The 10,380-nt window shown below is 49.6% G+C and overlaps 2 protein-coding genes across 2 annotated transcripts; one reads left to right on the top strand and one right to left on the bottom strand.

Moving 5' to 3' along the window:
* The first annotated feature begins 2,859 nt into the window (after positions 1 to 2,859).
* Positions 2,860 to 8,190, top strand: B3gat3 (beta-1,3-glucuronyltransferase 3). Its single transcript, XM_076847345.2, has 5 exons — positions 2,860 to 3,032; positions 4,763 to 4,937; positions 6,459 to 6,819; positions 7,008 to 7,298; positions 7,694 to 8,190. The coding sequence occupies exons 1-5, from the start codon at positions 2,951 to 2,953 to the stop codon at positions 7,790 to 7,792; spliced, it is 1,008 nt and encodes a 335-aa protein (XP_076703460.1). The 5' UTR covers positions 2,860 to 2,950; the 3' UTR covers positions 7,793 to 8,190.
* Positions 8,191 to 8,424: 234 nt separating this feature from the next.
* Positions 8,425 to 10,372, bottom strand: Rom1 (retinal outer segment membrane protein 1). The gene is made up of 3 exons (XM_076844693.1): positions 9,609 to 10,372; positions 8,951 to 9,197; positions 8,425 to 8,846 (listed from the first exon to the last, which is right to left on the bottom strand). The coding sequence occupies exons 1-3, from the start codon at positions 10,196 to 10,198 to the stop codon at positions 8,649 to 8,651; spliced, it is 1,035 nt and encodes a 344-aa protein (XP_076700808.1). The 5' UTR covers positions 10,199 to 10,372; the 3' UTR covers positions 8,425 to 8,648.
* Between the last annotated feature and the right edge of the window lie 8 nt (positions 10,373 to 10,380).

The following is a 10,380-nucleotide window of genomic DNA, read 5'->3' as shown; positions in this document are numbered from 1 at the left end:
AAAGGAAACAATGTGAAGAGAGAACCAACAGAATGGGAGAAAATCTTTACCACATGCACATCAGATAGAGCACTGATCTCCAGGGTATATAAAGAACTCCAAAAACTTAACATCAAAAGAACTAATAATCAATAAATGGTCTAAGGAGATGAGCAGATACTTCACAGAAGATATATAATCAACAAATATACAAAAAAATGTTCAACATCTAACAATTAAGAGAAATGCAAATCAAGACAGATTTCATCTCACTCCAGTCAGAATTGCAATCATCAAGGATTCAAGCAACAATAAGTGCTGGTGATGATGTGGGGGAAAAGATACACTGATTCATCGATGGTGGGATTGTAAAATGGTACACATGGAGATTCCTTAGAAAACTTTGGAATCATTTGACCCATTGACCCAGCTGTCTCACTCCTGTCTATACCCAAAGGACTTAAAACCAGCATATTACAGTGGCACACCCATTTCAATGTTTATGGCGGCTCCATTCAGCTAAACTCTGGAATCAACCTACATGCCCTTCAATAGATGAATGGATAAAGAAACTGTGATGTATATATACACAATGGAATATTACTCAGCCTTTAAGAAGAATGAAATTATGGCATTTACAGGTAAATGGATGGAGTTGAAGAATATGCTAAGTGAAGTAAGCCAATCCCCCAAAACCAAAGGCCAAATATTTTCTTTGATAAGTGGATGCTGATCCATAATGGGGAGTGGAATGTAAGGGAATGGAGAGGGCAAGGGAAGAATGGAGGAACTTTGGATTGGACAGAGGGGAGGGAGTAGATGGGGTGTGGGGGGAGATGGTGGAATGAGTTGGACATTATTACTCTTTGGGTATGCTTGCATGAATGGTGTAACTACATCATGTACAACCAGAGGAGTGAAAAGTTGGGCTCCATTTAAAAAAAAAAAAAAAAAAAAAGTGAAGGGCTAGGGATGCAGCTTAGTGGTAGAGCACCTCTGGGTTCAATCCCCAGTACTACTAAGTCTCCCATTGTTGGAGGGGCAGTAGACATGTAGCCCAGTGTATGGCACTTACCTGCCTAGCATGTGTAAAACTGAGTTCAATCCCTAGCACTGCAAAGTAGACTATTGTTAAGATCAAGAGCCCGTAGTCTCAACTACTATGGAGGTTTAAGTGGTAGGTTTGCTTGAGCCCAGGAATTCACCCTGTGCAACATAGCCAGACCCTGTTTCAAAGACAAGGGCTTGGGGATTGGCTCAGTACTAAAACACTTCGTTAGTATGTCTGAGGCTCTGGGTTCAATTTCCATGTGCCCTAAAATGGGGGGAGATAACATTGGGGTTTGGGGGAGAGAGAGAGAGAAATTTGATTTTTTTAAAAAATGTGTTATTTTTTGCTGTACTGGGGATTAAACCCAGAGGTGCTCTACCACTGAGCTACATCCCAAGCTCTTCTCATATTTTTATTTTGAGACAGGGTTTTGGTAAATTCCCCAGGCTGTCCACCAACTTGCTACCATCCTGCTTCAGCCTCCTGAGGAGCTAGGATTACAGACCTGGGCTGCTACCATACCCAGCTGGGAAGTTGCCTTAACTCTATTGTGGTTAGCAGGAAAAGTTCTGATATTTTATTTCATACTAGGGTGACTATAGATAATGAACCGAACAAATTTTTTTTAGAAGAAAAAGAAATCAAAATATTTTTGAGTATTTTCACCAAGAATAAATGATCACTGAGAAGAAAGGTTTATCCTGATTTCAATCATTACACAATGTATACATATATTGAAACATCAGGTATCCCTTAAATTTATACAATTTTTATGTTATGTATCACTTAAGAAACTAAAGTCTCCCATTGTTTTAGTGACAAGAATAGCTTCTTTCTTTTTTTGGGGGGGGGTAGGGGTGGGACTGAACTCAGGGACACTCAACCACTGAGATTCATCCCCAGCTCTATCTCTATTTTGTATTTCATTTAGAGACAGGGACTCACTGAGGTGCTTACTGCCTCCTTTTTTTGCTGGGGCTGGTTTTGATTTCGCAATTCTCCTGCCTCCGCCTCTCTAACCGTTGGGATTACAGGTTTGTGCCGCCCAGGCGGCTGCATCTTCCACACTGACCACATCTTAGGATCATGATTGTTTCACAAGAACCTGCTTTGTCTCTGAAGAAAAATGACTGCTAAGGGTGGTTTATGCTTGTGAGGTGGTAAAGGATGTGTTCCTGGAATTCCCTAGCTCAGGAAACAATTCTTGAATTCCTTGAAATGGAGACTCATAATAGTCTGCTGAAAAACAGTAGTTGTTTGGGGAAAAAAAAAAAAAAAAAATACAAAACCCAAAACCCAGTGGGTCAAAGGAAACAATATTCTGGAGATGAGTATTTAAGAAAACTGCTCCATGGCATTAACACCAATTTTATCAACTTTGGTTTCTTATCTATAAAATTAGACAATACCATCTAAGGATTACAGTGAGGATTATATAAGACACCCAGGGAACCGGGGAGGCCCTAGATTTCATTCATTAGTATAACAAGTATTGTGTAACTAATAAGGATGTTATCACTGAGCCGTGAATGAATCTGCACAGAAAAGCAGGGGCTGGATTCCTTATGCAATTCCATGTTCAAGTGCTGAGACTGGAAGTCGGTCCCACGCGCTCCCACCAGGCTTTCTGACGGCCGGCCACACGTGTTCCACTTGGCGGATGTGACGTCACCGTCCCGTGATTCCCGGAACCTACCTGTGGGCCCGGAAATTAAGTCGACGAGGAGCCACCGATGACCGGAAGTAGGCTCCGGGCGGCGCAGCCAGACCCAGCTCCCGGGAGCTGGTCTAGGAGCGCGAGGAGGGTGGGACGCAGGGCGGGGCAGCTTCGGGGGCGGGGCCTGCGGGCCGGCGGGCTGGGGCGGGGGCCCCTCCTCCCCGCCGGACCCCGCCAGCTCGGGCGCCCGCGGCGGCGCGGCCATGAAGCTGAAGCTGAAGAACGTGTTTCTCGCTTACTTCCTGGTGTCGATCGCCGGCCTCCTCTACGCGCTGGTGCAGCTCGGTGAGCGGGGCGGGGCAGGGGTGCGGCGGGCCGGCCCGAGGGCGCCGGCCGCCGCGCATCCCGCCCTGGGGAGGAACCCCGCGCAGACATCATTCATCCCGCTCGGCCCTCTGGACAGCCCTCTGCGGCCGCGGTGCACTACCCTCTAGAACGCTCCGCGGCTTCCCGCCGCACCTCGGATGAAATCCAGACTCCTTCCCAGAGCCTGCAAGGCCCCGCATGATTCTGCGGCCACCCTCCGGCCAAACCCCATTTCCCCTCTGCTTCCCTCTGCTTCAGCTAGACTGGCTCACTGTCAGTTTCTTGAGAACCCGGTGCTCGGCGCTTTCTTAAGCTCTTAACCTACTCCCTCTGCCTGCGGCGCTTTTCTCCTTGCCCTTAGGCCGCTTCTTTCTCATTCTTTAGCTTGGATGTCACCTCGTCGGAGAGGCCTTACCTGACCACCTTTATTACTGCTGACTCCCTTCTATTCTCTATTTCCTCCATGGCCTTTATCACATTCTGTAGTGATTTATTAATTTGTTTCTTTGCTTAGTGTCTGCTTTCTCAAGTAAAGTGAAAGCTCCGTGAGGGCAGGGACTGTGTCTGTTTTATTCCCTGCTGTATCCCCAGCACCTAAGGCAGTGCCTCCTAGGAGGACTATTCAATAAATATTTATCCAATGATGGAATCAGTGAATTTAATGACAAGTCTTTGGTCGTCATTAAGGGAGCAGATTGAAATCTTCCTCTTATACAGGGATTTAGGGAGAGTGCCACTTCGTGATCCTCAGGTTAGTGAGACAGTCTGGTTGGGAGTAGTGGGATATGCCTCTCATTCTAGCTGCTCAGGAGGCTGAAGCAGGAGGATCACAAGTTCCGGCCTGAGCAACTTAATTTTATTTGCTGTATCCCAGCACCTAAGGGGATACAGCAAATAAAAGCCTGGGGATGCAGCTCAGTGGTAGAGTGCTTACTTACCATGCTTGAGACCTAAGGATTAATCCCCTGCACCAAGAGAAGAAAAGAAAAAAAGAGAGAGAGAGAGAGAGAGAGAGAGACTGTCCTAGTTAAGGACCTCGACCTGTTTCTTATAATTCCAGAAGGTAAAAATTAAGAACAGTAATATCAAAATAAAAATTGTAACAGGACTGAGAAATAGCTCTGGTAAAGCACTTGTCTAGAATGTACAAGGCCCTGGGTTCACCAGTGCCACACACAAAAAAATGTAACAGATGGACTTTTAAATGTGGAGGGACCAGACATGTTGGCACACACCTGTAATTCCAGTGGCTGGGGAGACTAAGGCAGGAGGATCCCAAGTTCAAACCAGCCTCAGCAACTTAGTGAAGACCCTGAGCAAGTTAACCAGACCCTGTCTCAAAATAAAAAAAATAAAAATGGCTAGGGATATGGCTCAGTGATTAAGCACCCTGGGTTCAATCCCTGGTACCAAAAACAAAGAAGAAGAAGAAGGTGGAGAGAGGCTGCTAATTGAGGCAGTGAGTTCCCCACCACCAGAGGAATAGAATAAGGCTAAAAGTCATAGACTGGGGATGTAGCTCCTTGGTAGAATGCTTGCCTAACTTGTGCTAAGGCTGTGGTTTGACCCCTAGCACCACAAAGGAACAAAAAAGAAGTTGTAAGGGGAGGTCCTGCATTGGCTAGAGGTTAAAGAGGAAAGTTTTTGGCCCTTTGGGTTGCTGAACAAACTTGTGTTTCTCTGCCCCCCACTCCCTTTCCTGGGACCAGGCCAGCCATGTGACTGTCTCCCTCCCCTGCGGGCAGCAGCTGAGCAGCTTCGGCAGAAGGATCTGAGGATTTCCGAGCTGCAAGCTGATCTCCGTCGCCCACCCCCAGCCCCTGCCCAGCCCCCTGAACCTGAGGCCCTGCCTACTATCTATGTCATTACCCCCACCTACGCCAGGTATGGGCTTTGGTTTACCCCAAGAGGGTTCCTTCAACCAAGAATTTGGGGTTGATGATGAATTTGGGGAGGTACTGGGCTAGAGGAATGTTACTTTAAAGTAGAGCATGCCAAATGCGTGGATAAAGGAACCATATCTTTACTCAAAAGATCTGTGGGAAAATGGTTGTTTTTCTATTAAAATAGATAAAAACACACTAGGACACAGATTATAAAATTCCTTCTAATTTATAAGATACAAATACAAAGTTTCAAATAAATTTTGAACTTGCCAATGAATTAACTCTTCTTGGTGATCCGATGGTGGAGAAATTTATAAAACCCTGACTAAAGAAGAGTGCTGGGAATGTAGCTCAGTGACAGAGCTCTTAGCTAGTATGATCTAAGGCCGTGGGTTTGATTTTCTGCATCACATAAAAATGTAGGAAGAGGTTGGACAGTAACACTAGAGTCTAGAGATGGTTCCACAAGCTGTTGTTTACAGTGTGTTGCTCTTTACCAGGCACTGTGCTGAATGCTTTACATTGCTTTGTTTTAAATCAAAAATGTAGTTTTTCTACTGATAAAACCAATTTTGGAATGTGGTTTTGTATTTGTAGCCAAGAGGGCCTGTTAAACATGCCTCCCTGGAATCAAATGGTTGACCCCTCTAGGCACGGGTGGCTCTAGAGGCCATCTTTACACACACCACCAACCTTGGGGAACGCAGACAGATCTGAATGATATAGAAGCTCAAAAGAGGCTGAACCTCACATTCCCAATGCCTTCTCTAAAATCGAATCAATCTTTCTTCCTTCCCTGAAGAGTAATGAGCCAAAGGGCTCCTCTAAAATTCCACTCCCTGGAAACCCAGCACAGAAGGAAAAGACCCTGGTCTACTGGTGTTTTAAAAAGTTATTATCTTGGGCTGGAAAAGATCTCAGCTGATAGAGTGTTTGCCTTGCATGCATAAGGTGATGGGTTCAATCCCCAACACCACCACAAGAAAAAAAAATGTCATGATCTTAGCTGGTTATGGTAGCACAAGCTTAAAATGCCATGCAACTCCAGAGGCTGAGGCAGGATGATCACAAGTTAAAGCCCAACCTCAGCAATTTAGTGAGGTCCTAATCAACTGTCAGACCCTGTCTCAAAAAAACAAAAGCCAAAAAGGTCATTATCTTCTTTACATTTTAGAACAACAGTATTCCCATTTTACAACTGAATAAATTTGAGGCTCAGATAGAGCCATTTCCGTGGTGTCTCACTTAAGTTGCTAAGCTGGTATTCCAACCCAGTCTGATGCCAAAGACTAAACCCTTAATTTTTATAGTCCCCCAGCTAGAGTTCTGGAGGTGAGTGGGTGACCAATATGGACTGGAAGGACAGGGCAGGTGAATGTCAGCATGGAGCTGACAGTCAAGAAAGAGGGAGTTGGGAAAAGCCAGGGGAGAGGCCAGCAAGAGAAGCTATCTGTTGCTGTCCTGGCTGAAGTGGGCCAACAGTACCTGCCCCTTTCCTTCCTGCATTTTTCCCCTGCAGGCTGGTGCAGAAGGCAGAACTGGTGAGGCTGTCCCAGACCCTGAGCCTGGTTCCCCGGCTGCACTGGTTGTTGGTGGAGGACTCCGATGGCCCTACCGCACTGGTTTCAGGGCTGCTGTCTGCCTCTGGCCTCCTCTTCACACACCTGGCCGTCCTTACCCCCAAGGCCCAGCGGCTTCGGGAAGGCGAGCCAGGCTGGGTTCGCCCCCGTGGTGTAGAACAGCGGAACAAGGCCCTGGAGTGGCTTCGGGGCAGAGGGGGCGCCGTGGGGGGGGAGAAGGACCCACCGCCACCAGGGACCCAGGGAGTCGTGTACTTTGCTGATGATGACAACACCTATAGCCGGGAGCTCTTTGAGGAGGTGAGCACTGGGATGGGGATGGGGAAGGAGACCAGGTGGCACCAGCTTCATCGATTACCTTGATTACCAGTGTTGCTGTAGGCTGCTGGGTGAGGAGCAGGAAGCAGTGGGGCGGAGTGAGCCAAGTGGTTCTTTCTGTTTCCCCTTGGCTACCTGTTCTCTGTTTCTTCTCTCCTGACCTCTGTTAGATGCGCTGGACTCGTGGTGTCTCAGTGTGGCCCGTGGGGCTGGTGGGCGGTCTGCGATTCGAGGGCCCTCGGGTACAGGACGGCCGGGTTGTGGGCTTCCACACAGCATGGGAGCCCAACAGGCCCTTCCCCGTGGATATGGCGGGATTTGCTGTTGCTCTGCCCTTGCTGTTGGCTAAGCCCAGTGCCCAGTTTGATGCTACTGCTCCCCGAGGACACCTGGAGAGCAGTCTTCTGAGCCATCTAGTGGATCCCAAGGACTTAGAGCCACGGGCTGCCAATTGCACTCGGGTAAGGGGGTGGAGGTAGGCACAGAAACTTGGCTATGGGATGGATAGGATGGGAAAAGTGGGGTGAAATCATGGGAATGGGTGTTTGAACAAGGAGAGAACTTAACAGCTCTCTAATCGATCTTGCTTACTCTAATGAAGGGGCAGCTGGGAGCCAGGGAGGGACAGTGGTCTTCAGCTATGCATCTCCCACAATCCTGGTAACCCATGTGGCACAGAAAGGGTTAAGGGACAAAGCCCCATTTTAGAGGCATGAAAGTCAGCCCCATTCCCAGCCCTTCACATTTTGCAGACAACACTGTGAAGGTAGAGGAGTCAGAGAATCCATTCTACCCCAATGGCCCCAGAGGCCAAGCCACAGCTAGATCCAGCTCTAACTGAAACCCTCCCATACAGGTACTGGTGTGGCATACACGGACAGAGAAACCCAAGATGAAGCAGGAGGAGCAGCTACAGCGGCAGGGCCGGGGTTCAGACCCTGCCATTGAGGTGTGATGGCAGCCCCACCCTGACTTCCACCTTATTTTAGGCACAGACCTTGTGGTACTGGGCACATGGCCTGCCCAGGATGTGGTTTTCCAAATCCTGACCCCTGAGAGCCAGAGGCAGCCCCTCCAGCCCTAGGGCATGGCCCAGCTGCTCCTCCCCTCCTTTAGCCTGCCATGTGGCACTGCCCACAAGGCTGGGGACAAGCGGCCCTTGTGTTGAGCCAGGTCAGCCCTGTCTGGGGTGGAGCAAAAGGACAGATGGACTTGGGAGGGAGGGTGGCTAAGGAACCGGGTAACTTATTGGGGCTGGGTATGCACTCGGGGGCTGAAGGAGCTGGGCTGGACCTTCCCCACTTGAGCATGCGGACCCCCCTCCTACCTCCAGAATAAAGAATCTCAACCTGGTGAGGCCTCTTGTTTTTCTTTACTCGGCACATCTCATCCTTGTTCTTTCTCATCCTTAGAAAAGTGGGTACCTGTTCCTACAGGCCAAGCCATGGTCAGGGTCAGAAATTTGGAGTATTGACTTCTCCTTCAGACAGAAATCAATTTTTTCAGGGCTCTTAGCCCCCTAATAAGAAAGATCAGTGGCTTCCATCCAAAAGCTTTATTAAATCTATATATCCAAAGCAGTCTCCAGTCTTCCTGTGTCACTTTCCTGTCATCCTGTTCTTTTCTGATGGCTGGTGATTCTTGCTTCAAGGACTAGGCCCTAGGACACCTGGTTTTCTCCCTCACCCCACTCTAGCTTGCTTACTATACTTAACACCTCTTATTCCAGGACCCTACCTGAAGCCCTGGTAAGGAGTTGTGAGTTTTCCACACTTGTCCATCTATCTGTCCCTCTTCCCCTTCCCCAACCCCTATCCCAACTCCTTGGGAGGTGCCTCTTCTGGTGGGGTTTTCTCAGGTGCTGCTCTGTGGGCAACCCCTCCCTGTAGCCATGCTGTTTTCAGCCCACCAGGAAACAGATAGCCCTGGGTCTCTTCTTCTGCATCGATGACCCCTCCAAGCCCCTCCAGCGCTGTCTGCAGGTACCGCAGGCCGAGGAGCACCAGAGCCTGTGGGGAAGCCAGGGAAAAGAGTGGGCCAATGCTTCCTAGGACAGTTGGAGACACAATGGAGTCCCAGCTGGAAGGAGGCCCTGGACACTGTGCTTACTCACCTGCAGCAAGAAGGTGACAGCCAGCATGCTTCCCAGTGTGCTTGCCAAGCTCTGCAGGTGGCCCAGCAACACCTGGTGACACCCTTGGGCCCAGAGGTTTAGGTTGGGCTGTCGGGGATCGAAGAGAGGGTGGGCATAGGGGTCTGAGAGTTGGCTTTGCAGGCAAGGCCTGGGGGAGTGGGGGTTGCAGCAGGAAAAGGGAACCCCATCTGTCAGGTACAGGCCTTCCACATTACTCTGGATTCGGCTGCAGGAGGAGGGGACAGGAATGTTAGGATGTCTACAGACAGGCCTGTAGGAAAACTAAGGGCCGCAGGGGTTGAGAAGAGAAAAAAGATAGTAAAACATTTACTGTCTGCTTTACTATGCGCCAGGCATGCATAATTCATTTATCTTCACAACAACTCTAAGATAGGTACCTGTCTATAAGACGGGTACTGTTATCTCAGATGAGTTTTACAGATGAGTAAATGGGTCCAGAGTACTTTGGCAACATATTCTGGGTGCACAACTGATAAATGGTAGAGCTATAATTCTTTCTCTCAACCACTGTGCTCTACTATGTGCCTGGGTAGTGAGAGGTGCGGTTTCAAGGTAGCAGAAGGGTATCTACCTAGGGAGGAGAAGGAAGAAAGAGAGAGAGAAGCATATCACTCACTCAACCACGTCCTGGTCACTGGGGTCCAGGTAACGGTTGCTAACCCACTGGACTCCAAACCAATCCTTGTAGCCATGGCGCCCGCAGCAGTGGTGCCTCAGCTGCAGTTCATCCATCAGCAGTTTGGCATGACAGTGCCCAGGTACCTCTGTGTCCTTGTAGCGAGTCAAGGCAGTCCCCAGACCCTCCTCCAGCCCCTCATCGAGACTCATAGGCAAACCCAGAGCTAGCCCCAGGGCAAAGACCAGGAGTCCCCCGCCTCCAACAGTGCCAGCTGTCAGCAACGGGCCCAGGACCCCTCGCCAGGGAGGGTATCGAGCTGCATCCAGACTTGCCCTGCTGGCTCCTGCACCCCCCAGTCCTGTGCCCAGAGCCACTGCACCCGCTACCAGGGCAACCTGGGGCAAGGCAGAGAATGGGCAGGAGGGAGCCAGGAAGGTTCCAAGGTACTGCAGCTGGACAAGGAGGTGGCTGCTACAGAGGAGGGTGAGGCCACCGGCCAGTGCCAACAACCAGGAGAGGAGCCAGAGCCCTTGAGCCAGTCGGATGCGGGACTGGAGGGGCAGCACCAGGGGCAACACGGGCGCCATCTCCCATCGCTACCCAAGGGAGTACAGAGCCGTCAGAGATGAGGTTGGCGGGGGATAGGATGCTGAGTCAGCTCAGCCCGACTTGAGCTGGGCTAATGCCACTCTGACCCCAATACCCTGTGCATCCTCTCACCCCAGCTTTAATAACCTTCCACCAGCCCCAATTCGGGATGACTTGGCCT

This window comes from Callospermophilus lateralis, chromosome 2, assembly GCF_048772815.1.
Source record: "Callospermophilus lateralis isolate mCalLat2 chromosome 2, mCalLat2.hap1, whole genome shotgun sequence".
Taxonomy (NCBI): domain Eukaryota; kingdom Metazoa; phylum Chordata; class Mammalia; order Rodentia; family Sciuridae; genus Callospermophilus; species Callospermophilus lateralis.
Note: the sequence above shows the minus strand (reverse complement) of the source record. Positions and strands in the feature narration are given on the sequence as shown.

Bases quoted from the DNA above. Each gene is read 5' to 3' on its own strand.
- B3gat3 (XM_076847345.2), top strand. From the start codon at position 2,951: ATGAAGCTGAAGCTGAAGAACGTGTTTCTCGCTTACTTCCTGGTGTCG. The intron at 3,033-4,762 runs GTGAGCGGGGCG...TCCTGGGACCAG, and splicing joins CTACGCGCTGGTGCAGCTCG to GCCAGCCATGTGACTGTCTC. The intron at 4,938-6,458 runs GTATGGGCTTTG...TTTCCCCTGCAG, and splicing joins ATTACCCCCACCTACGCCAG to GCTGGTGCAGAAGGCAGAAC.
- Rom1 (XM_076844693.1), bottom strand. From the start codon at position 10,198: ATGGCGCCCGTGTTGCCCCTGGTGCTGCCCCTCCAGTCCCGCATCCGA. The intron at 9,198-9,608 runs GTGAGTGATATG...CTCCTCCTGCAG, and splicing joins AGTGACCAGGACGTGGTTGA to CCGAATCCAGAGTAATGTGG. The intron at 8,847-8,950 runs GTGAGTAAGCAC...GCTTCCCCACAG, and splicing joins CTGTCACCTTCTTGCTGCAG to GCTCTGGTGCTCCTCGGCCT.